At 47.4% G+C, this 22911-nt stretch overlaps 1 protein-coding gene across 1 annotated transcript; it reads left to right on the forward strand.

Moving 5' to 3' along the window:
• Positions 1 to 5564: 5564 nt before the first annotated feature.
• On the forward strand, positions 5565 to 10321 carry GPX1 (glutathione peroxidase 1). The gene is made up of 2 exons (XM_077821872.1): positions 5565 to 5861; positions 9723 to 10321. The coding sequence occupies exons 1-2, from the start codon at positions 5643 to 5645 to the stop codon at positions 10071 to 10073; spliced, it is 570 nt and encodes a 189-aa protein (XP_077677998.1). The 5' UTR covers positions 5565 to 5642; the 3' UTR covers positions 10074 to 10321.
• The last annotated feature ends 12590 nt before the right edge of the window (positions 10322 to 22911 follow it).

Genomic DNA, 22911 nt, shown 5'->3' on the forward strand with positions numbered 1-22911 from the left:
CCGGACCAGACTGTATTTACATGAACTCACCTACTGCACCTAGGTATCCAGCAGACAGAGCTGTGTTGCCCAAGTGATCAGTTTTGGCTGCTGTTGGGTTACAAATCACATTAGTATTGAATGTGGGGGTCATAGAATGTTGTTACCCTTATTGTATGAGTAAAGGGCAGCAGAACTATACTTAGCCTGTCCTAATTGAGTGGGTCACCCTCAATGCTTAATTTTTGCCAGGGCTGAGCACCGGCACCTCTAGGCTTGGCAATTCATAGCCCTGGGACCCCTGGGCTTGCCATATCAGTTATGAAAGTAAAAAACTTACTTGAGCCCTGGCACTTCTTTCATTACAAATTAAGCACTGGTCACCCTCAGCTGAACTGCACTCACTAAGCAAGGGGTTTGGATGACAGATCCTGGTGGCGGGGGGGGGTGGGGGGGGGGAGAGGGAAGGGGAACAGGGGTTTTGCTTGGTGGTGTGGGCTGTGCCTAAGAGTCACAGGCACTATTTGACTTGCCCCCTCCCCTATTTAAAGATAGAGCTTATTAGGCTCCATAGAGAGTCTTTTGTTTTGTTAAGTGACTACTAGAACTGAAATCACTAATAATCACGTCTAAGTGCTTAGACCTGCTGCAGGATAGCACTTCTGTGGAAGAGACAGTCCAGTCTGCACTCTCTGTGAGGTTTCCCCACTGAGAGCTGAAATCACTGAGAGCTGGGTGTAACCTCAAGAGACTGACTCGCAGAGGTCACAATGGCAGGTGGCAGCAGAAGGTTACAGTACAGGGCCATTGGCAATGGAGTGATGGAGTGAATGGTGGCACGACAAACAGCGGCCAGAGTGAGCGGCCAGAGAAAGTGGCGAGCAGCTGGAGGAATGACCAAGGTGCCTTCACCTCTGTGCCCCCCGAGGGTGGGAGGTAAACTCATGCGAAAGCAGCTCTGAACTCTAGGTCTTCATCTTTAGGCCATGATTTTTAAAATACATTATATGCCAAGGTCATTATCTCACATTGTTGCTATCTCAAGAGGTCATTATCTTGAGGAGTTTCTGGACTAAATATTTTTATTACATTATAATCAATTTTTACATCAGAACAGAAGAATGGCTATATTGGGTCAGACCAATGGTCCATCTAGCCCAGTACACTGTCTTCCGATAGTGGCCAATGCCAGGTGCTTCAAAGGTAATTAACAGAACAGGGCAATTATCGAGTGATCCATCCCTTCGTCCACTCACAGCTTCTGGCAAGCAGAGGCTCTTAGAGCATGGTGTTACATCCCCGCCCATCCTGGCTAATAGCCATTGATGGACCTATCCTCCATGAACTTATCTAGTTCTTTTTTGAACCCTGTTATAGTTTTGGCTTTCACAACATCCCCTGACAAAAAATTCCACTCGTTGACTGTGTGTTGTGTGAAGAAGTACATCCTTTTCACATAGTTTGTCAGCATTGGCTTTGCTGATTGATCCGGCAAACCAAGCTCTTCCACTTTTACTATATAAATCCATGGTATCATTATACTCGCCTATTGAAGACTGCTGTGACGAAGTGGGGTTTTATTCATCTTGTTATGTTGCATGTGAGTCTTACTGTCCTATACTAATACTGTGTGTACCTCCGTTTCCCTGTGTACAGCACCAATATTTCAGTGGTGGGAATTGGGTGTGTGATTTTTGCTGAGGCCCTTGGGGCAGGTGAGGCTGCCCAGTGGTCTGCATGTAACCTGACACCCAGGAGGGGTGTGTGACCAGGTCACTGCATATGTTTTTTTGATGTCAGTGGTAGGCCAGTAGATTAATTTCTAGATGTTCAGGTTATAGAAGACACATTGGCCACATCTCTGACAACCCATATCTTAGAAGAGTTAAATCCTTGTAAATTGAACCCCAAAGAGATGGCTGCTTGTGCATTTAATGGAGCTGCAAACTTCTCTGGAAAACTTCTCTGCAAACTTCTCTGGAGTACAAGCTTTGCTCAGTGTAACTCTAAACTCTCTTATACACACTGCAGAGGCCATCTACTCCAACTAGCACTAGTACGAGCTGCAGAATCTTCAAAAGGCATTTAAAAAGCTATAAATTTTATGTCTTCATTTACTCTTTTTTCAGCAAGAGTCCAAAAGGACTGAACATTTCAAAATATAGAATATATACTGGGAATGAAGTTCAAATTAGTCCAACCTGGAAAAACCCGCTGGCTTTCTCATGAGCGATCCTTGACTGTTGTCTTAAATTTACTGCAACCATTATTATTGGCTTTGGAAAGTATCAACCAAGATGAGACAGATCTAAGTAGTGAGGCTGGTAGATTACTTTTGCTACTAAGTTTAGAGAAGACAATCACCATTCTCTCTTGTAAGCCTACTGTTGAAACCATATGGGTCATTAAACAATGCCATCTAGGCATCTGTTACAACAGTATCATGGAATCATAGAATCATAGAATACCAGGGTTGGAAGGAACCTCAGGAGGTCATCTAGGCCAACCCCCTGCTCAAAGCAGGACCAATCCCCAATTAAATCATCCCAGCCAGGGCTTTGTCAAGCCTGACCTTAAAAACTTCTAAGGAAGGAGATTCTACCACCTCCCTAGGTAACGCATTCCAGTGTTTCACCACCCTCCTAGTGAAAACGTTTTTCCTAATATCCAACCTAAACCTCCCCCACTGCAACTTGAGACCATTACTCCTTGTCCTGTCCTCTTCTACCACTGAGAATAGTCTAGAACCATCCTCTCTGGAACCACCTCTCAGGTAGTTGAAAGCAGCTATCAAATCCCCCTTCATTCTTCTCTTCTGCAGACTAAACAATCCCAGTTCCCTCAGCCTCTCCTCATAACTCATGTGTTCCAGACCCCTAATCATTTTTGTTGCCCTTCGCTGGACTCTCTTCAATTTATCCACATCCTTCTTGTAGTGTGGGGCCCAAAACTGGACACAGTACTCCAGATGAGGCCTCACCAATGTCGAATAGAGGGGAACGATCACATCCCTCGATCTGCTGGCTATGCCCCTACTTATACAACCCAAAATGCCATTGGCTTTCTTGGCAACAAGGGCACACTGCTGACTCAGATCCAGCTTTTCGTCCACTGTCACCCCAGGTCCTTTACCGCAGAACTGCTGCCTAGCCATTCGGTCCCTAGTCTGTAACGGTGCATTGGGTTCTTCCGTCCTAAGTGCAGGACCCTGCACTTATCCTTGTTGAACCTCATCAGATTTCTTTTGGCCCAGTCCTCCAATTTGTCTAGGTCCCTCTGTATCCTATCCCTGCCCTCCAGCGTATCTACCACTCCTCCTAGTTTAGTATCATACGCAAATTTGCTGAGAGTGCAATCCACACCATCCTCCAGATCATTTATGAAGATATTGAACAAAACCAGCCCCAGGACCGACCCTTGGGGCACTCCACTTGATACCGGCTGCCAACTAGACATGGAGCCATTGATCACTACCCGTTGAGCCCGACAATCTAGCCAACTTTCAACCCACCTTATAGTGCATTCATCCAGCCCATACTTCTTTAACTTGCTGACAAGAATACTGTGGGAGACCGTGTCAAAAGCTTTGCTAAAGTCAAGAAACAATACATCCACTGCTTTCCCTTCATCCACAGAACCAGTAATCTCATCATAGAAGGCGATTAGATTAGTCAGGCATGACCTTCCCTTGGTGAATCCATGCTGACTGTTCCTGATCACTTTCCTCTCGTGTAAGTGCTTCAGGATTGATTCCTTGTGGACCTGCTCCATGATTTTTCCGGGGACTGAGGTGAGGCTGACTGGCCTGTAGTTCCCAGGATCCTCCTTCTTCCCTTTTTTAAAGATTGGCACTACATTAGCCTTTTTCCAGTCATCTGGGACTTCCCCCGTTCGCCACGAGTTTTCAAAGATAATGGCCAATGACTCTGCAATCACAGCCGCCAATTTCTTTAGCACTCTCGGATGCAACGCGTCCGGCCCCATGGACTTGTGCACGTCCAGCTTTTCTAAATAGTCCCTAACCACCTCTTTCTCCACGGAGGGCTGGCCACCTACTCCCCATGCTGTGATGCCCAGCGCAGCAGTCTGGGAACTGACCTTGTTTGTGAAGACAGAGGCAAAAAAAGCATTGAGTAGTAGATCTCTGTCCAGCAATGGAAGCTACCCTTGGATCAATCAGAAAGATATCCATTGAAAATGTACGGGAAGAAGCAAAGACTTCAGTTCAGAAGTTGACTAATTAGGGCATTTATATTGACTCCTTAAATGAAGAGGACAAGAAGTGTTTGTTAAGCCATCTGAAAAAGTAAAGTACACAGACTTGATTCTTACATCTCTACAACAGCAACTTCTGGATTCTATCAACCTCTACACAGCTTTTACAGATGCCTGTCTTATAAAACACCGACAGTTGAGTAGAGTGAGGCACTACCTGCAATGGGGCTGCCATGTGCTCAGGACAGAATAGAGAATTTGAACACAGAGTGGAATTGGGGGGGGGGGGGGAGGATTTGGAGGGGAAGGATAGCTCAGTGGTTTGAGCATTGGCCTGCTAAACTCAGGGTTGTGAGTTCAATCCTTGAGGGGGCCATTTAGGGATCTGGGGCAAAAATTGGGGATTGGTCTGGCTTTGAGCAGGGGGTTGGACTAGATGACCTCCTGAGGTCCCTTCCAACTCTGATATTCTATGATCATATGATGAATGAATGAAGATTTGACTTCAACTTCTTCTTTATCGTCACTAGTGGTTCAACCCAATTTTTGTGCTATGTTTCCTGGGATGAAAGAAGTAGAAATTCATCTCTTTCTACTCCCAATCACAACAGCTACAGTTGAGCATTCTTTTTCCTCATTGTATAGAATTTTGTGTTCTGAAAGAAGTCGCTTTCTGCATGATCATGAGCATATCATGAAGGACTGGAGGTACCGGACACATGAGATGCCACCAAAAATGAATGTACTGCATTTGAGAAATTCATTAACAGAACTGTGCAAAATTACAACAGGAAAGCAAGAACGATGTAGATATAGTATGATGTAGATATATGAGTTGATGGATAGTGATAGTTCAGTGGTTTGAGCATTGATCTGCTAAACCCAGGATTGTGAGTTCAACCCTTGAGGGGGCCATTTAGGGATCTGGGGTAAAAATTGGGGATTGGTCCTGCTTTGAACAGGGTCTGGACTAGATGACTTCCTGAGGTCCCTTCCAACCCTGATATTCTTTCATAGTAGGCTTGTGTAGTCAACTTTACTTTGTGTGGTGATTTAAAAACATCAGTTTAAGCTAATAAAATGGTAATGAAATTTTTTTCAGTTTTTACTATGGTGCCATACAGCCCACCTTCGCTCTCACGGTCTCCCTCCCTCCCTCGAATTTCACTGCCTGGGGAAAACACTGGGACCCCAGGGCACAGCAAGACCAGCCACGATAGGGCTGTAGCTCTACCCTCGGGGGAGCGAAGACGCCTGACCGACCGGGCCCCTGCTGCTGGGGCTGAGCCGCGGGCGGGCCCTACTGGGCCCCCGCCCCGGAACTCTCGCAGCCGGGCGCTGTGCGTGCTCCTCTCGGGGGCAGGACCTGGCTAGGCCCCGTCGCGGGGCGGGGCGGCCCAGCGGCTCCTTCCCGGGCGCGGCTCCCCACCCATACCTAGCGCGACCTCATGGCGGCTGGGCGGCTAGCGGGGCTGCAGGCGCGGCCGCTAGGCGCGGCGGAACCGCTGGCGCTGGGCTCGCTCCTGGGCCGCGTACTGCTGGTGAGCAACGTGGCGTCGCTCTGAGGCACCACGGCCCGGGACTTCGCTCAGCTCAGCGAGCTGCAGAGGCGCTACGGGCCCGGGCTGGCCGTGCTGGCCTTCCCCTGTAACCAGTTCGGCCACCAGGTACTGGCGCGGGCGGGCGGGAACAGGCCGGGCCGCTCTCTGCGCCGGGGCGGGAGGCGGCTGCTTGTAGAGCCCAGCTCGGGAGGCCCTGCACCTGCTTCCTGTGCCACAGGGCTCCCGGCCGGCTACTGCTGCCGCTTTGGCCTCCGAGCCTGGGCCCGGCTACAGCCACTGACCCCTGCACAGAGGTCGTGGGGCAGCTGTGCAGCTAGCATAAGGCGTGAGCTCTAGGGCGGTTTCAGGAGAAGGGGGTTAAATGCCTGAGCCGTCCCTCCACTGGCCCTGCTGCCTCCCCACGCCGGCGCAGTGCCCCGCAGGGCAGGTGCCCCCCAAAGGGATAAATCTCCATAACTCTTCAGAGCTGGTTCCTACATCTCAGCCTCCAGCACGTCTTCCTCCTGTCCGTTGGCCAGACTACATCCTAGCTGGCCTAGTGACTGCGACGCCCCGCAGTGTCAGTGGCGTAGAGCTCCAGACCTGCCAGGGCTGTGCCTACCTAGGCAGTATGATTGGAGCAGACATAGGCATGCCCGTGCTCGCCTTAGTTTAGCTAACCGGTAACAATAGTAGTGTAAACGTCGTGATGGGGCTAGCAACAAGCCTGCTGGGGATCCTGTTCTCTCTATGACAGGTTTCAGAGTAACAGCCGTGTTAGTCTGTATTCGCAAAAAGAAAAGGAGTACTTGTGGCACCTTAGAGACTAACCAATTTATTTGAGCATGAGCTCTCTATGTGTCTTGCTGCTAGTGTTTCCTGTGCTTGCCCTGCATTCCCATGTTCATGCACTATCACAGCAAGCCGTGGCTGAAGCTAAGTGGATTGGCTGGGGTGCTAGCTGGCATGGCGTTATCCCAGAATGTTACTCAGATACCAGCATTGCAGGGAAGCAAAACAGCCTGGGGCTGGGGGCGGGGTAATAAAGGGTCTAAAGGGGAAGTGTTTTGACAAAGCAAACAGACCTGCAGTCTTTCTTTGTTCAGCGTTACTACTTCTTCTGGTAACACTTGCAAGTGTAACTAAGGTTCAGGGCCACAACAGACTCTCCTTAATTGGCACTAGTTACCAGGCACTGTTGCAAAATAAACAACATTGTGAGTCAGCAAATAAGATATCAAGGGCAATTTAAGTGTAAGAGAAATAAAAATTATGAAATGGGAGGTGAGTGTGAAAGAGACAGAGACTGTGTGTGTGTGTGCGTGTGCACTGGGGAAATTTCAGAAACAGTACACTGTCTCTTTAACCAAGGCACTCAGACATTCACCATTCAGACCCCTCTGCCCTCTCTGCGTAGATGGGGTACAGAGGTGGGGGAAGGGGGACACCCTGACATCAGCACCCTCCTCCCATCCCATCCCATCCCACCTCACTCTGCACAGTCAGCAGGGTCCTGGGAGCAGCTGCAGAATGGAGCAACATGGAGCTGTGCGAGCTCTGCTATCAGCTAGGCAGCTCTTAAATTTCTTCTGTAAGGTTGCCCAAGTGTAGGAACACAGGTGCTAGGAACTGAAGGCTTGTGTGGCTTTCAGATGTTCTTGCTCCAGCTCCTGCTGTTGGGTCTATGATGAAAAGTGGGTTGATCCCACTGAATTGCGGATCAGCAGTGTAAACTCTTCTTCAGTTGTATTTCCAGGGTTACTCTCTGGACTACCTCCTTCTTACTCCCTTCCCCCAGCCCCAAAGAAATCTTCAAGCTGGAGACCCAAAGGTAACTTCCTCTGTCATTGTGCTGCAAATGGGGAACAGACTGACAGTGTCATGTCAGAGCAAGGCAGGGGTCGGCAACCTATGGAACATATGTCGATTTTCAATGGCACGCTGCTGCCTGCCGAGTCCCAGCTGCTGGCCCTGCTCAGCCCGCTGCCAAACCCAGGCTGGGACCCCAGCAGGCAGCAGTGTGCCATTAAAAATCCTGCCCGCCCTGGCCTGCTCTTCTCCGCCGCCGCCACCCCCCCCCTCCCGGGCAGGATGAAGAAGCTTGGTCCTGCTGGCTGCTGCTGTAGAGCAGGCAAGCTCCCCCGTTCCCTGCCTCTTCCCTCAGCCTGCTGTGTTCCTGCCCCTCCTCCTCTCCCTCCCTGCTGCTGATCAGCTGATGGCCCTTGCGAGGGAGGGGGAGAAGCAGAGCCGCACACTCGCTGCTCCGGGGAGGAGGTGGAGAAGAGGTGGGTACGGGGCCTTGGGGAAGGCGGGCGGAATCAGGGCATATCCCCTCCAGCCGCCTGCCATGAGCCTCTCTGGGTAGGGGGCTGGGAGCACCCCCATGACCCCGCCCCACACCCCCAGCCCTCTGCCCTGACCCCTGCAACCCCCCATGACCCCAGCCCTGACTCTTGCACCCCCCCACACATACTCAGCCCCCCATGCCCTGACTCCTGCACCCCCGACATTCCCACCCCCACCCCAAGCACCAAACGGGAGCTCCTGCACCCCCCCCACATTCTCACGTGCACCCCTTGCACCAAATGGGAGCTGCCCAGGTAAGCACTCCACACCCAAACCCCAACCCTGAGGCCCCTCCCTCATTCTAGCTCCTGGCCAGACCCTACACCCCAACCCCCAGCTGGCTCTTTCATCCCCAGCCCTGTGCTCAGTGCACTCCCACCCTCAGCTCAGTGCAGAGAGAGAGGAAGAGAATGGGCTAGAACAAGGGAGAAGGTAGGTACCCACTCTGTGTGAGCAGGGCCGGGATCCCAGACGGGCAGCGGGCTGAGCGGGGCCGGCAGCCGGAACCCTAACCCTGGCTGGCAGGAGCCGGCAGACTGAACCCGATACCGGCAGCGGACTGACCCCTCAGCCCGCTGCCAGTCTGGGGTCGTGCCCGCCGGCCCTGCTCAGCCCGCTGCCGGTCTAGGGTTCTGGCTGCCAGCCCCTTGCCAGCCAGGGTCCCGGCCACAGGCCCTGCTCAGCCTGCTGCCGGGCTAGGTGAATGAAACCGCAGGCTGGCAGCGGGCTGAGGGGGCCGGCGGCGTAAGATCAGCATTTTAATTTAATTTTAAATGAAGCTTCTTAAACATTTTGAAAACCTTGTTTACTTTACACACGACAATAGTTTAGTTATATAATATATAGACTTATAGAGAGAGACCTTCTAAAAAATGTTAAAATGTATTACTGGCACGCAAAACCTTAAATTAAAGTGAATAAATGAAGACTCGGCATACCATTTCTGAAAGGTTGCTGACCCCTGGAGTAAGGTTTTCTTTTTGCTGGTGTACCTGATTCATGAACATGGTTTCATGTACTGTGCTGCAGTGTGGCAGACCCAGGCCTTGCTGATATTAGCACCACAGGAAGTCATGTTAACTAAAAGCATCCTGGCCTGACTGCCCATCTTTAGATAAGACGTGTTGCCTTTTAACTTGATGATTAGTTAGAACAGGTTTCAGAGTAGCAGCCGTGTTAGTCTGTATTCGCAAAAAGAAAAGGAGTACTTGTGGCACCTTAGAGACTAACCAATTTATTTGAGCATAAGCTTTCGTGAGCTACAGCTGTCTTCATCGGATGTTAGCACAGGACTCCTGCAAAATGGCTGCCTAGTTCTAGAAGATGGCATTCACATGAGAGACTAGTATGAGGATCAGTTTCTGACAACAGGGCAAATCTTGACTAACTCCCCATTGCCAGAAGCCCCCCTGAAAGCTCATGCCCTGTGCAGCTGGCCTCCTTGCTGTTGGCTCCTAATACAGCTGTTGGGAAGAGAACTGACAGTTTGAAGGTGGGCAGAGATAGCTAGGGGCTCCCGTGTTCTGTGCCAGAGGCATGCTTGTTTGATTCCCGTAATGGAGATGGAAGTTCTGTCTGAATACATTCCAATTGTTGATGTTTATCCTTGCACTAGATCACACTTCCTTTCTCGCCTAATAGGAGAACGCTACCAATGAGGAGATTCTACTTTCGTTAAAGCATGTCCGCCCTGGCAATGGTTATGAGCCGAACTTCACCATGTTTGAGAAGTGTGATGTGAACGGGGCAAATGCTCACCCACTCTTCACTTTCCTGAAAGAGGCACTGCCTTTCCCACATGATGATCCAATGTCGCTGATGACCAACCCGCAGTACATCATCTGGTCTCCAGTGTGCAGGAATGACATCTCCTGGAACTTCGAGAAATTCCTCATTGGGCGTGATGGCGTGCCTTTCAAGCGATACAGCAGGCACTTCGAAACGATCAAGATCCAAGATGATATTGAAAAGCTCCTTCAGCATGTCCCGTAGAATGCTCTCAACCAAGCCAAAGTCCTGCTGAAATTTTTCTCTCTCTTCAGCTCTGCAAGTAAAACGCTATTATCCATGGAAGTTTTACTCATGAAGGTGCTTCTTCCAAATTCTTCAGGAGGAGCACTTGATGTATTCTGTAAAAATTGCATGTGAATTTTTAGCAAACTATCGCAGGGGAAGCAGCCCTGAATCTGGGTAGCTTATTGTGAGCCTTTGTGTTACCAATAAAATTTCTGAAGACCAGATGTCTGTCTTTTTCTGTGTAAGGTTACTGCCTGGTTAGCCATGGGGAGTTTGGTATTTGTGTCTTATGGCTTCTTTAGTTTTGAAGGGCCATGCAGAATGGGCTGCTACATTGCACTGTCATTATTTTAAAGATTTTAATGGTCCCTTCTGGCCTTTGATCACCTTGTCTGACCTGCTTTATATTACTGGCCATTATATTCCACCCAGTTACCCCTGTACAGAGCCCAATAACGTGGGTTAGACTAAAGCATTTCAGTCCCCAGGAAATTAAACTGTTGTGTGCCACAGACAGAGAACAGGTGAGGCTGAGGTGCCACCAATGCCTAAGGGCCCTGCAATGGCAGAAAAATAATATAGGGAGACATGCCCAGCCTAGCAATACACACCCCATGCATCAGAGGAAGGCAGCCACTCCACCACCCCTCCAAGTCTCAGCCAATTGGACGTGGTAGAAAATTCCTTCCTGACCCCAATCAGATGATCAGTTTAACCTTGAGCTTGTGAGCATCCTTTGTAAAGTGATCTGCTAGCTCACTGGTGTACTGGACCCTGATTCAGAAGCTCTGCAAACACAGTGCCTGATATCAGGTTGTTTGTGCTACAGTTCAGGGCAACTGCACCTGTATTTCCCTCTGTGGCCTTGCAAGGGCACCAGCTCCAGGCTCCTCAGGAAGGTTCCTCCTTGGGAAGAGACGTCTCTCTCTGCCTCCTGACCTGGGTGTTTCCAGCCTGCACAGCTCCCTGCCTGGACTGACCTCCCCAGCAACACCTGGCTGCCTAAATCAGCCTGCTGTACTTTTCTCCTCAGAGACAGTAACCACTGTAAGTACCACAGTTAGACTACCCCATGGCTCTTTCTATGCAAGGACATTTATTCCTAAGGCAGAGGTGGGCAAACTACGGCCTGCAGGCCACATCCAGCCCCTGGGACCATCCTGCCCGGACCTTGAGCTCCCAGCTGGGGAGGCTAGCCCCTGGTCACTCCTCCGCAGCCTCAGCTCGCCCTGCCACCAGCACTCTGGGTGGCAGGGTTGTGAGGTCCTGCCGGGCTGCGCGGCTGCGAGAGCTACTGGGTGTAGTGTATTAAATTGCTCCCTGTAGGAATGTGCTACTTAGGGAGCACCAGGACTGGCAGCAGTAAGTAATACATCATAAGTAGCACATTCCTATGGGGAGCAATTTAATACACTACACATTGGTAAGGAAGGCTGTGCCTCCCCAAACAACCTGGCCCTCGCCCCCATCCACTTCCCGCTCCCTGACTGCCCCCCCTCAGAATCACCCACCTATCCAATCCCCTCCTGTTCCTTGTCTCCTGACTGCCCCCTCTTGGGACCCCCACCCCTAACTGCCCCCTGGGACCCAACCCCCCTGTCCCCTGACTGCCCCAACCCCTATCAACACCCCCCACCCCCTGACAGGCCCCCTAGGACTCCCACGCCTATCCAACTGCTCCCTGTCCCCTGACCACCACCCCACAGAACCTCTGCTTCATCCAACTGTCCCCTGACCCCCCCCCACCCCAGAATCTCTGCCCCAGCCAACTGCACCCTGTTCCCTGTCTGCCCCTGGGACTCTCTGCCCCTTATCGAACCTCCCCGCCCCCTTACCATGCCACTCAGAGCACCAGGACTGGCAGCCGTAAGTAGCACCCTGTAAATAGCACATTCCTACGGGGAGCAATTTAATACATTATACCGGCCCACCATACAGTTTCGGAACCCCAATGTGGCCCTCAGGCCAAAAAGTTTGCCCACCCCTGTCTGAAGGTAACAGCATTACAGAGAAAACATACTATTAAAAAAAAAAAAAAAAGAACCTAAATGCCTACTAATCAGTGAACAGTCCTTCAAACCCCACCTAGAAGTTCTCCTGTGGTTCCTCGTGCTCGGTACAAGAACCCTTATGAGTAAGTCAGTTACTCCTTTATACAGCTGGTGTCTGAACTGTTCTCCTGTAACAGGTGAGCAGCAGACAAGAGGTCCCGTACCACCCTAAGGATGAAGCTTCAAAGGCTGAGCCCCTCATGGGAGTTTGCAGTCTGCCTCAGGATTCCTTTTCACATGTATTGTCACCAAAGATCAGTTGTCTGCTGTGTTGTTCAGCATCGGCTTCCGAAGCTCACAATACTTTCCAGGGATAGCATTAATTCTGTTTTCCTCCCAGAGAATTTCCAGTTAATCCCACAATAACACAAACACTTTCATTTTTAATACAATGAACTCCTAAAATATTGAAAATTTTAATTCAATATGGTTTGTGCAGGATGTGCAAGAAATTGTAACATCCTGCCTCCTGTCTATGCCCTAGACAGGAGGCAGAGAACAATAAACAAAATTGAATGGGGGGCACTCTGCGTCTTAAGCTGGAGATCAGGGTCATATACAGCATCAAGTAGATCAACATTGTTATGTTTTGTGCACAAGGGACTTGTTAGACCACAACTTGTGGGAGAAATGGCATGGAGGAAATAACAGATAAGTACCATATCTGGTCTCTCCGACTTGGGGCTTGTGCATATGGGAAAGTTTTACTAGTAAAAGATAAGGTGTGAATTTAAACTGATATAGTTATATGGGTGTAACTCCAGTGTGGGCACTCATGCTGGTATAAGAATGGCTTTTTTCAGGTTAGTGTATGTCACTTGGGAAGGGTTTTACTCTCTCATACCAGAATAAGTGTCTGTGGAGGGTATGTGAGAGTTAATCTGTTTAACTCTATTGGTAAAATTTTGGTGGATAGACAAGTAGCTGAGTAATAATGTTCATGGCTTTTTGGGGGGTTGGCTGTCACACAAGATTTTTCCCTAAGGAAACAAACTAATGCAGGATTGGGTAATCAAGGCACAACTGACTAGGCCCATTTTTCGTGGGGAATAGCATCCTGTTCCCTCTGAAGAGGGACACCATTCTTAGTCACAGTACTTTACTATTATTCCTAATCCTTGCACAAAGCTGCCCACAATGAGCTTGTTGCAAAGACCTTGGGGGTGGGGAGGGGAGTATCCTCTCTATTGCATGCTAGCTGCGGTGTGCCAAACACAAACCAGTACCTGTTGGCTTGGGGAAGGGAGGAGGTGGTGTACTTAAAAAAATAACACTAATTCAATTGCTACGTTTCTAAATGGTTCTGCTTTCTTCAGGGAGCTTCTCTGTACTAATAAAAGCTGGTTCCTTTCTCCTGCATGTGGCCCAACTCTTCTATGGCACTGTGTAATAAGGTGGCGGCAGATGTGAGCACCAATGTTCCGCTTGCATGTAGGTCTGAGTAACGGTACTTGGAGCTGAGGGTTGCAGAGCGTTTACCACACTATTACTCAAGCTTCACTCCACCCGAGGGAAAAACAGGATGTCTGTTTCACTTCTGTATGTGTAAGGGCTTCAGAGCTAGTGTATGGTTAAAAAGTTGCCTAACTTTGGTAGCGTCTTCCTCTTTCACTTAAGTCTGCCTCTTACTATAACTGATAGGAGCTGTTGGAAAGAGACATTAACTGTATTTTTGGGCTATAGGCAGCAGGCAGCATAGAACATTTTCAAGTATAGCTTGAATAATGTGCGGGGGGAGTGTGTGTGTAAAACAATCATGTCCTGGCTTCTGCCGAATTCAGCAGCAAGAAGCGGCCGTACTTTAGTGATAATAACAATGAAGCTGAAGGCAACATAACAAGGATGTCAGTACAGATTTCCTGGCCTATTTTAAAGCCTTTCAATCAAGGGCATTTTTAAAGAGCAGGATGGTGGGAATCTGGACTGCCTGATACTAAACTCTGGGTCAAGAAATACCAACTACCAGCACCTGGGGTGCTGTACAAGTTTCAGTTGTGCTCTTTTAGGAACATAATTGCTACAGTGGATCAGACCAGCGTCTATCTACTGCAGGATCCTCTTACATCAGCCAGATACTTCAGAGAAAAATCCAAAAATCCCTGTAGTGAATGTTTATGGAATAACAGGTCCATAAGGGAAATGTCTGAAACTTAAGCTATCATCAACTTCACAGGAAAAAGCATTTTCATTCGCAAAATTAAACTGGTAGTGATGGCACAAACCTGTCTCCAGACAGATTGTTCCAATGTGTCTGGTGCCAATAGCTTTTCGTAATTGGCAAAATAGATGAGCAAAATCTTGCTAACTTTCACAGCTGCCAAAAAAGGTTATTGTGTTAAATATTGGGGAGCCCACTGTGATTAATATGTCTTCTGGATCTGTGACTTTTCTGTGCCGTCTAATGGAAGAGAAATTTTACTGCAGGGGTCTGTCTTGGTAGCAGAGCTGAGGGCAAGAGCCAGTAGGCCTTTTCTAACAGTTGCTCAAGTGTTGCCCTTAACTCCGGTCCTGTCCTTACAAAATTCCTTAACTCAAGTGTGTTGGTGCTTTTACCTCAAGAGCCTGGCCTGTCAGGGGGGATAGGCTAAAGCTTGAATCAGCCCAGGTCATCAGCTGCTAACACAACCTGTAGTGTGGATGCAGGCTAGCCCCACTCAAGTCCCTTTAACTCGCCCCAGTGCATTCCCACAATTCCCCTGTGTGCCCAGAGAGGGCAGGAAGTCCCAGATGACTGGAAAAAGGCTAATGTAGTGTCAATCTTTAAAAAAGGGAAGAAGGAGGATCCTGGGAACTACAGGCCAGTCAGTCTCACCTCAGTCCCCGGAAAAATCATGGAGCAGGTCCTCAAAGAATCAATCCTGAAGCACTTACATGAGAGGAAAGTGATCAGGAACAGTCAGCATGGATTCACCAAGGGAAGGTCATGCCTGACTAATCTAATCGCCTTTTATGATGAGATTACTGGTTCTGTGGATGAAGGGAAAGCAGTGGATGTATTGTTTCTTGACTTTAGCAAAGCTTTTGACACGGTCTCCCACAGTATTCTCGTCAGCAAGTTAAAGAAGTATGGGCTGGATGAATGCACTATAAGGTGGGTAGAAAGTTGGCTAGATTGTCGGGCTCAACGGGTAGTGATCAATGGCTCCATGTCTAGTTGGCAGCCGGTGTCAAGTGGAGTGCCCCAGGGGTCGGTCCTGGGGCCGGTTTTGTTCAATATCTTCACAAATGATCTGGAGGATGGTGTGGATTGCACTCTCAGCAAATTTGCGGATGATACTAAACTGGGAGGAGTGGTAGATACCCTGGAGGGCAGGGATAGGATACAGAGGGACCTAGACAAATTGGAGGATTGGGCCAAAAGAAATCTGATGAGGTTCAATAAGGATAAGTGCAGGGTCCTGCACTTAGGACGGAAGAACCCAATGCACAGCTACAGACTAGGGACCGAATGGCTAGGCAGCAGTTCTGCGGAAAAGGACCTAGGGGTGACAGTGGATGAGAAGCTGGATCTGAGTCAGCAGTGTGCCCTTGTTGCCAAGAAGGCCAATGGCATTTTGGGATGTATAAGTAGGGGCATAGCCAGCAGATCGAGGGATGTGATCGTTCCCCTCTATTCGACATTGGTGAGGCCTCATCTGGAGTACTGTGTCCAGTTTTGGGCCCCACACTACAAGAAGGATGTGGATAAATTGAAGAGAGTCCAGCGAAGGGCAACAAAAATGATTAGGGGTCTGGAACACATGACTTATGAGGAGAGGCTGAGGGAACTGGGATTGTTTAGTCTGCAGAAGAGAAGAATGAGGGGGGATTTGATAGCTGCTTTCAACTACCTGAGAGGTGGTTCCAGAGAGGATGGTTCTAGACTATTCTCAGTGGTAGAAGAGGACAGGACAAGGAGTAATGGTCTCAAGTTGCAGTGGGGGAGGTTTAGGTTGGATATTAGGAAAAACTTTTTCACTAGGAGGGTGGTGAAACACTGGAATGCATTACCTAGGGAGGTGGTAGAATCTCCTTCCTTAGAAGTTTTTAAGGTCAGGCTTGACAAAGCCCTGGCTGGGATGATTTAATTGGGGATTGGTCCTGCTTTGAGCAGGGGGTTGGACTAGATGACCTCCTGAGGTTCCTTCCAACCCTGATATTCTATGATTCTATGATTCCTACCATTCACTGGGAAATAATTCATTCACTAGGAAAGAATTATGGGATGAATGGCGTCTGGCTAGAGACGCGGTGTAGGTGCCGAAGCAGTTCAGGTATTAGGTCTCGTGCTAGAGCTAATCCCCAGAAGCCTTAGTACGCGTGGGTGCAGACCCAGTGTGGGCACAGGAGTTCAAGTGTTATCTCACAGCATGGCCATGCTAATTGAGCTCAGCCTATTAAAGAGGAGGAATGTGTGTAGATAACTGGGTTAACGCCCTGCAGCCAGACCCTGAGAGTCACACTTAGAAAACAGGAACCTCTGAGCTGGTTAGGAGAGCAAAAGTTGATTCAATTCTGTTCCTGCAACGTAAGAGGAAACCTTAAGTTAGATTATAGGGACGCACACAATTAGACAAGACTATGGGGGAGCCTACTGTCTTGCATTTCATAGCACACCCCACGGGCTTCTTGCACCCTTTCACGGCCCCCCCCAAGCTCCCTGTGGGCCACCGTCCCATCCTCCTCTGGTGCAGGGTCTCTGTGCAACTCCCAGTCCTCCTTCACGACAGGGTTGCTGTGTGTTCTCCATTCTCTACATTTCCCCCCCATTCTAGGGGCTCTGTGTCCCTCTCATCCCCCTTCCTGATACCATTATCCCCCTGCTCAGGGCTAGCTCTGCATTCCCTAGTCCTGGGTCTCCCGTTCTCCCACCCACCAGGGTCTTTTGTGCCCCCTATTCCACCTTCCCCCATACCAGAGATCCCCATTCTCTCTTCTCCAATTACCGTTCTTATTTATTCTCTCACCTTTGTCATCCTCTGGTCCAGGGGTAGCAATTCTGATAGATGGGGTACACCTGTGTCCACCCCACACAGCACTGGAAGGGGTTAAGATGGCCAGGTGGGTCAAATAACTCCACAGGCTGCACCTGGAAAAGGAAAGCCAGGGAGCACTAATGCCTAATTGGTTGATGAAGCCCAGCTGGGGGAGGAGTTGGGCCAGCTTTATAAAGCCAGGAAGCTGGTAACAGAAGCAGCCATAGGGAACTAGGTTGTAGTCTCTCCCTAAGTGTGGGTGTGTAGGACAGTGCAGGCCTTGGCTACTGGCCAGAAGATCCCTGAGCTGGCACCTGGAGTAGAGGGCAGGCCTGGGTGAAAAGGTTAAAAAGACTGAGGAGTTTTAACTAATGTGCAGATTGGGGCACTAGAGTGCTGGACAGATGGAGGAACTAGAGGGAAAAACTGATGGGGGTGTAAAGAGCTTATGGAATGGTACATTCTATTTGCCTTTACTAGTAGAATATTTTCACCCTAAAATTACCTTTTGATGGATTTGTTGGTGTTTTCATCCAACCCATTGATTTGTGGGTGGTATGGGGCTGGTGATACTATATTTTATTCCAATTTTTCTTTTTTTTTTTTTTTTTTTAACAAAGGATCAGGTTAAACTGAAAGAAAAAATTATGCCATAAACTTTCCTTTGGAAAAGTCTACATGTCTATTGTTTTCCCTCTTTTGTGTGCAAATACTGTGGTTTACTATCCCACCTTTTTAGTATTACTATATGGGAAAAAATATATATGGGGGAAGGGGTGTTAGTGGGTAAGGAGACAGATTTTTTTTTTTTATTGCAATCCCTCATGGGATGAGCCACTCCAGTGCTTGCAAAAATAGGGTGGGTGGGCTGAAAAACTTGTCAGCAACAATTCACATTAAAGAAACTCATGAGGATAATGAAGCCCGTATTCACCATCAGCTATCTAGGACCTCATAATGTGACTGTTTTTTACTATTTCTTCAATCTCAAAAATAAGTCTTTTTACCTCATTATTGAATTCAGAACCATGAGATGCTAACTGTGGTGGCTCTATGTTGATGTCATTTGAGTCGACATAAGTTTGTAGTGGCCTTAAGTATATGAATTGTTTATGAGAGGTAACAACAACAGTATAAGGTTAGGCCAAGATTCACTAAGGTGTTTAGGCTTTGTGGATCTGGGCCTACTGCACACTAAAGGCTCAGGACCAAAAAGGCACATAAATAAATATTGGGTTTTTTGTTGTTGTTTTTATGCATCATGACTTGTGGGTGAGTAACTCAGGATTTTTCAGTTATGGTGGTTAAGTAATCTTGGGATTCTAGATGGGTTCAATAAAAATCACACTAGATATTTGCCTTTCAAGAGGATTTAATATGACCTATTATACTGCCCTTAGTTAATATTTGGAAACCAAGTTCTCCACAGCAGCAGTGACATGCAAAAAAGCACCAAGGGCTGGATTGAGAAGCATAACATCAGGCAATCCCCATTGGTGGGTCAAATGAAAATGAAGTTTCAACACCAGACCAGGAAATCAGTCAAAATGGAAGTCACATGATCCATCAGAATAAACTTGTATTATAAAAATAAGAAAAATTTAAAATTAAAAATTCCAAATTAAAAACCACAGTAAAAACATAGGAAGTAAAAAGAAAAGGAGTACTCGTGGCACCTTAGAGACTAACAAATTTATTTGAGCATAAGCTTCCCCGAGCTACAGCTCAATCCGATGAAGTGAGCTGTAGCTCACGAAAGCTTATGCTCAAATAAATTTGTTAGTCTTTAAGGTGCCACAAGTACTCCTTTTCTTTTTGCGAATACAGACTAACACGGCTGCTACTCTGAAACATAGGAAGTGTTACACTAGAAACACAGCTGTCGTTGCTAAAACTACTAGCAATCTAAGGTGACCGTATTTTGTAAATCAAATGTGGGGACACATGCAAAGTACAGCAAAGTAGCCAAGACTGAAAATGTAAGTTGCGGAGCACAGCAAAGCAAAATATTTTTAGCAGTTATATATGTAACTCTTAAAATATACACTATAAATATGCAAAAAGAAAAGGAGTACTTGTGGCACCTTAGAGACTAACCAATTTATTTGAGCATAAGCTTTCGTGAGCTACAGCTCACTTCATCGGATGCATACTATAAATATGCATATAATCACAGTGGAGGTGACACCACGCTAAAGAAGTGCATTCAGACACCAGTTACAAACAATACAAAAACACTTTTCAAGAACATCAGTTTTCTGTACCCGTTGTCCATAGTATGGCCTATTTAAAGAATCTTTTTCTTCACATCACTGCCAATACCATTTATTTTTCACAGATTTATCAATGAGTGCTGTGTTATCTCCACATTTCAAGAAAACCGGCATGACTACTTTGTTGCTTCTGCTAGTGGAATCTGCCTGGAGCTAAACCTCTACCATACAACCATGCAGTCAACTATAATGTGGATATAAAGAATGTAACAATTTTAAATGAGAATGAACAGAAGTGACTTCTCACCATGTAGTGGAGCATTATAAAACTACAAACAAAATGGTTTTATAGAGTTTATATGTATAATAATACAAAAAAGCTCCCTCAATTTTTCACAGTTCCCCCAAAATGTCTAGGACAGTGACTCTCAATCTTTCCAGACTACTGTACCCTTTTCAGGAGTCTGATTTGTCTTGCGTACCTCCATGTTTCACCTCACTTAAAAATTACTTGCTTACAAAATCAGACATAAAAAGCCAAAAGTGTCACAGCACACTATCACTGAATAATTGCTTACTTTCTCCTTTTTATCATATAATTATAAAATAATTCAATTGAAATATAAATATTATACTTACATTTCAGTGTATAGTATATAGAGCAGTATAAACACGTCATTCTACGAAGTTTTAGTTTGTACTGACTTTGCTCGTGATTTTTATGCAGCCTGTTGTAAAACCAGGCAAATATCTAGATGAACTGACATACTCCCTGGAAGACCTCTGCATACCCCTCCAATGGTCTAAGAGACAGAAATCGTCTGTAGATGGACAACTCCCACCCCGGATGCATATAAGGAATTGTGCTGCCAGCATCAGCAATACTGGTGAATATTAGAGAAGCTTGCTGGAATAATAGCTGTATTTCTGATGAGTTGAGTATATCTGTTTTAGAATTGTAATGTTCTTGCTCAGTTTGCTGAACTCAAGACAAGGCAAAGTGAAGTTTGTTTTGACAATCACAGAATCATAGAAGATTAGGGTTAGAAAAGACCTCAGGAGGTCATCTAGTCCAACCCCCTGCTCAAAGCAGGACGAACACCAACTAAACCATCCCAGCCAGGGCTTTGTCAAACTGTGCCTTAAAAACCTCTAAGGAGGGAGATTCCACCACCTCTGAAGGTAACCCACCCTCCTAGTGAAATAGTGTTTCCTAATATCCAACCTAGACCTCCCCCACTGCAACTTGAGACCATTGCTCCTTGTTCTGTCATTTGCCACCACTGAGAAAAGCCAAGCTCCATCCTCTTTGGAAGCCCCCTTCAGGCTGCTATCAAATCCCCCCTCACTCTTCTGCAGACTAAACAAGCCCAGTTCCCTCAGCCTCTCCTCATAAGTCATGTGCCACAGCCCCCTAATCATTTTCATTTCCCTCTGCTGGACTCTCTCCAGTTTGTCCACTTCCCTTCTGCAGTGGGGGGATCAAAACCGGACATAATAATCACTTCCCTCAATCTGCTGGCAATGCTCCTACTAATGCAGCCCAATATGGCGTTAGCCTTCCTGGCAACAAGGGCACACTTCTGACTCATATCCAGCTTCTCATCCACTGTAATCCCCAGGTCCTTTTCTGCAGAACTGCTGCTTAGCCAATGAGAATGGCTTTCACAGTTTCAGCCTTGTATCTGGATTTTTCTGCTGTGCACAGGTCATTCATGACAGAAAATGTTCTTGAGTGAAGCATCAGTTCTGCCATTTTTTTAAATATTTGCATATCATACTGAGGGTTCTCTAAAATGCTTGATTACTTCATCCCATCTGCCACATAGAATCACAGAATCATAGAATATCAGGCTTGGAAGGGACCTCAGGAGGTCATCTAGTCCAACCCCCTGCTCAAAGCAGGACCAATCCCCAATTAAATCATCCCAGCCAGGGCTCTGTCAAGCCTGACCTTAAAAACTTCTAAGGAAGGAGATTCTACCACCTCCCTAGGTAACGCATTCCAGTGTTTCGCCACCCTCCTAGTGAAAAAGTTTTTCCTAATATCCAACCTAAACCTCCCCCACTGCAACATACTGTGAAAACTGTAGTTGTCATTCCATTCTCACAGTTTTCCTGTCATAAATTTATTGAACAGAGTTACTTCATCAAACAGTACATCCTAGTTATTGTCACATTCGGGCATTTCTTCTGCAGTAACTTGACTGCTGTTTCAATCTTGGATCTTAAAGAAACTTTATTTAAAAGCAAAAACTTCAAATCTCTCAAGTCATCTGTATGCTTTCCCCAGGCATATATTTATTTTATGGCTGTATCAAAGAAAGATCTCGACACATTAAGATAGCACTGATGTGTCAGAACCCCACTTCTTCTAGGTCTCTAAGTAGTTTTCTCAGTAAAACAGGCACAAAGTCTTCTTCATACCTTGTAACCAGCTTCTTTTCGAGATTGTTTAAGATATCCTCCCACTTTACTGCATTTTGATCATCTCCCTCAAGCATTTGGATTGTCAGGAAAAGTGTCATTTTTGCATAGTGTGACAGGGTCTACAGTGTGATGGCTACAGGAGAGTGGTTTTGTTTTGTTTTTTCAAAATCTGAGGGTTTTTTTATTAACACATTTACTTGTCTTCTGGTTTGTTGAAGCAGTATGTCAGGCAGCACTTGCCACAGTAATGTCTGTCAAAGTGACTGGCCATGAAGACTCCAGCCCCACATTCCTCAGAGGGGCACTCTCGGCGCAGGTGACTGATTTTTTTGAAGCAGATTTAAAAGTCCCAGATTAAAAGCAGGTCCATTTTTCCTGGGTAAGGTAACAGGGGCAGTTTTTTGAAACAGAAGGAACTTGCTGGAGCAAATTCAGGCAGGCAGGCTAATTAGGACACCTGAAGCCAATTAAGAAGTTGCTAGACTCAGTTAGGACAGGCTGGCTAATCAGGGCACCTGAGTTTAAAAAGGACCTTCCTTCAGTTTGTGGTGTGTGTGCATAAGGAGCTGGGAGTGAGAGGATGTACTGCTGGAGGACTGAGGTGTTACAAGGATTATCAGACACCAGGAGGAAGATCCTGTGGAGAGGGTAAAGAAGGTGTTGGGAGGAGGCCATGGGGAAGTAGCTCAGGGAGTTGTAGCTGTTGTGCAGCTGTTCCAGGAGGCACTCTAGACAGCTGCAATCCACAGGGCCCTGGGCTGGCACCTGGAGTACAGGGCGGGCCCGGGTTCCCCCCAAACCTCCCAACTTCTGATCAGACACAGGAGGAGTTGACCTGCACTGTGGGTTCCACCAGAGGGGAAGGTCTCTGGGCTGTTCCCCAACTCACATGGTGGATCAGCAGAGACTGCGGGGATTGTTCTTCTTCCTTTTTCCCATGTTGGCCAGTGATGAGGTTAGCTGAGTGAACAGCAGGTTTGAGGCACTAGCAAAAGTGGCCAAACTGAGGGCTGCTGTGAATCTCTGAGGCAAACGAATCCGCCAATAAGTGCAGGACCCACCAAGGCAGAGGAGGAACTTTGTCACAATAGATAAAAGCAAGCCAGAGTTTGGTACATGGGTGTTCAAATATTTTGTGAGGAACTACTGGGCACTTTTTCCTCTG

Source organism: Eretmochelys imbricata, chromosome 7, assembly GCF_965152235.1.
Source record: "Eretmochelys imbricata isolate rEreImb1 chromosome 7, rEreImb1.hap1, whole genome shotgun sequence".
NCBI classification, from domain to species: domain Eukaryota; kingdom Metazoa; phylum Chordata; order Testudines; family Cheloniidae; genus Eretmochelys; species Eretmochelys imbricata.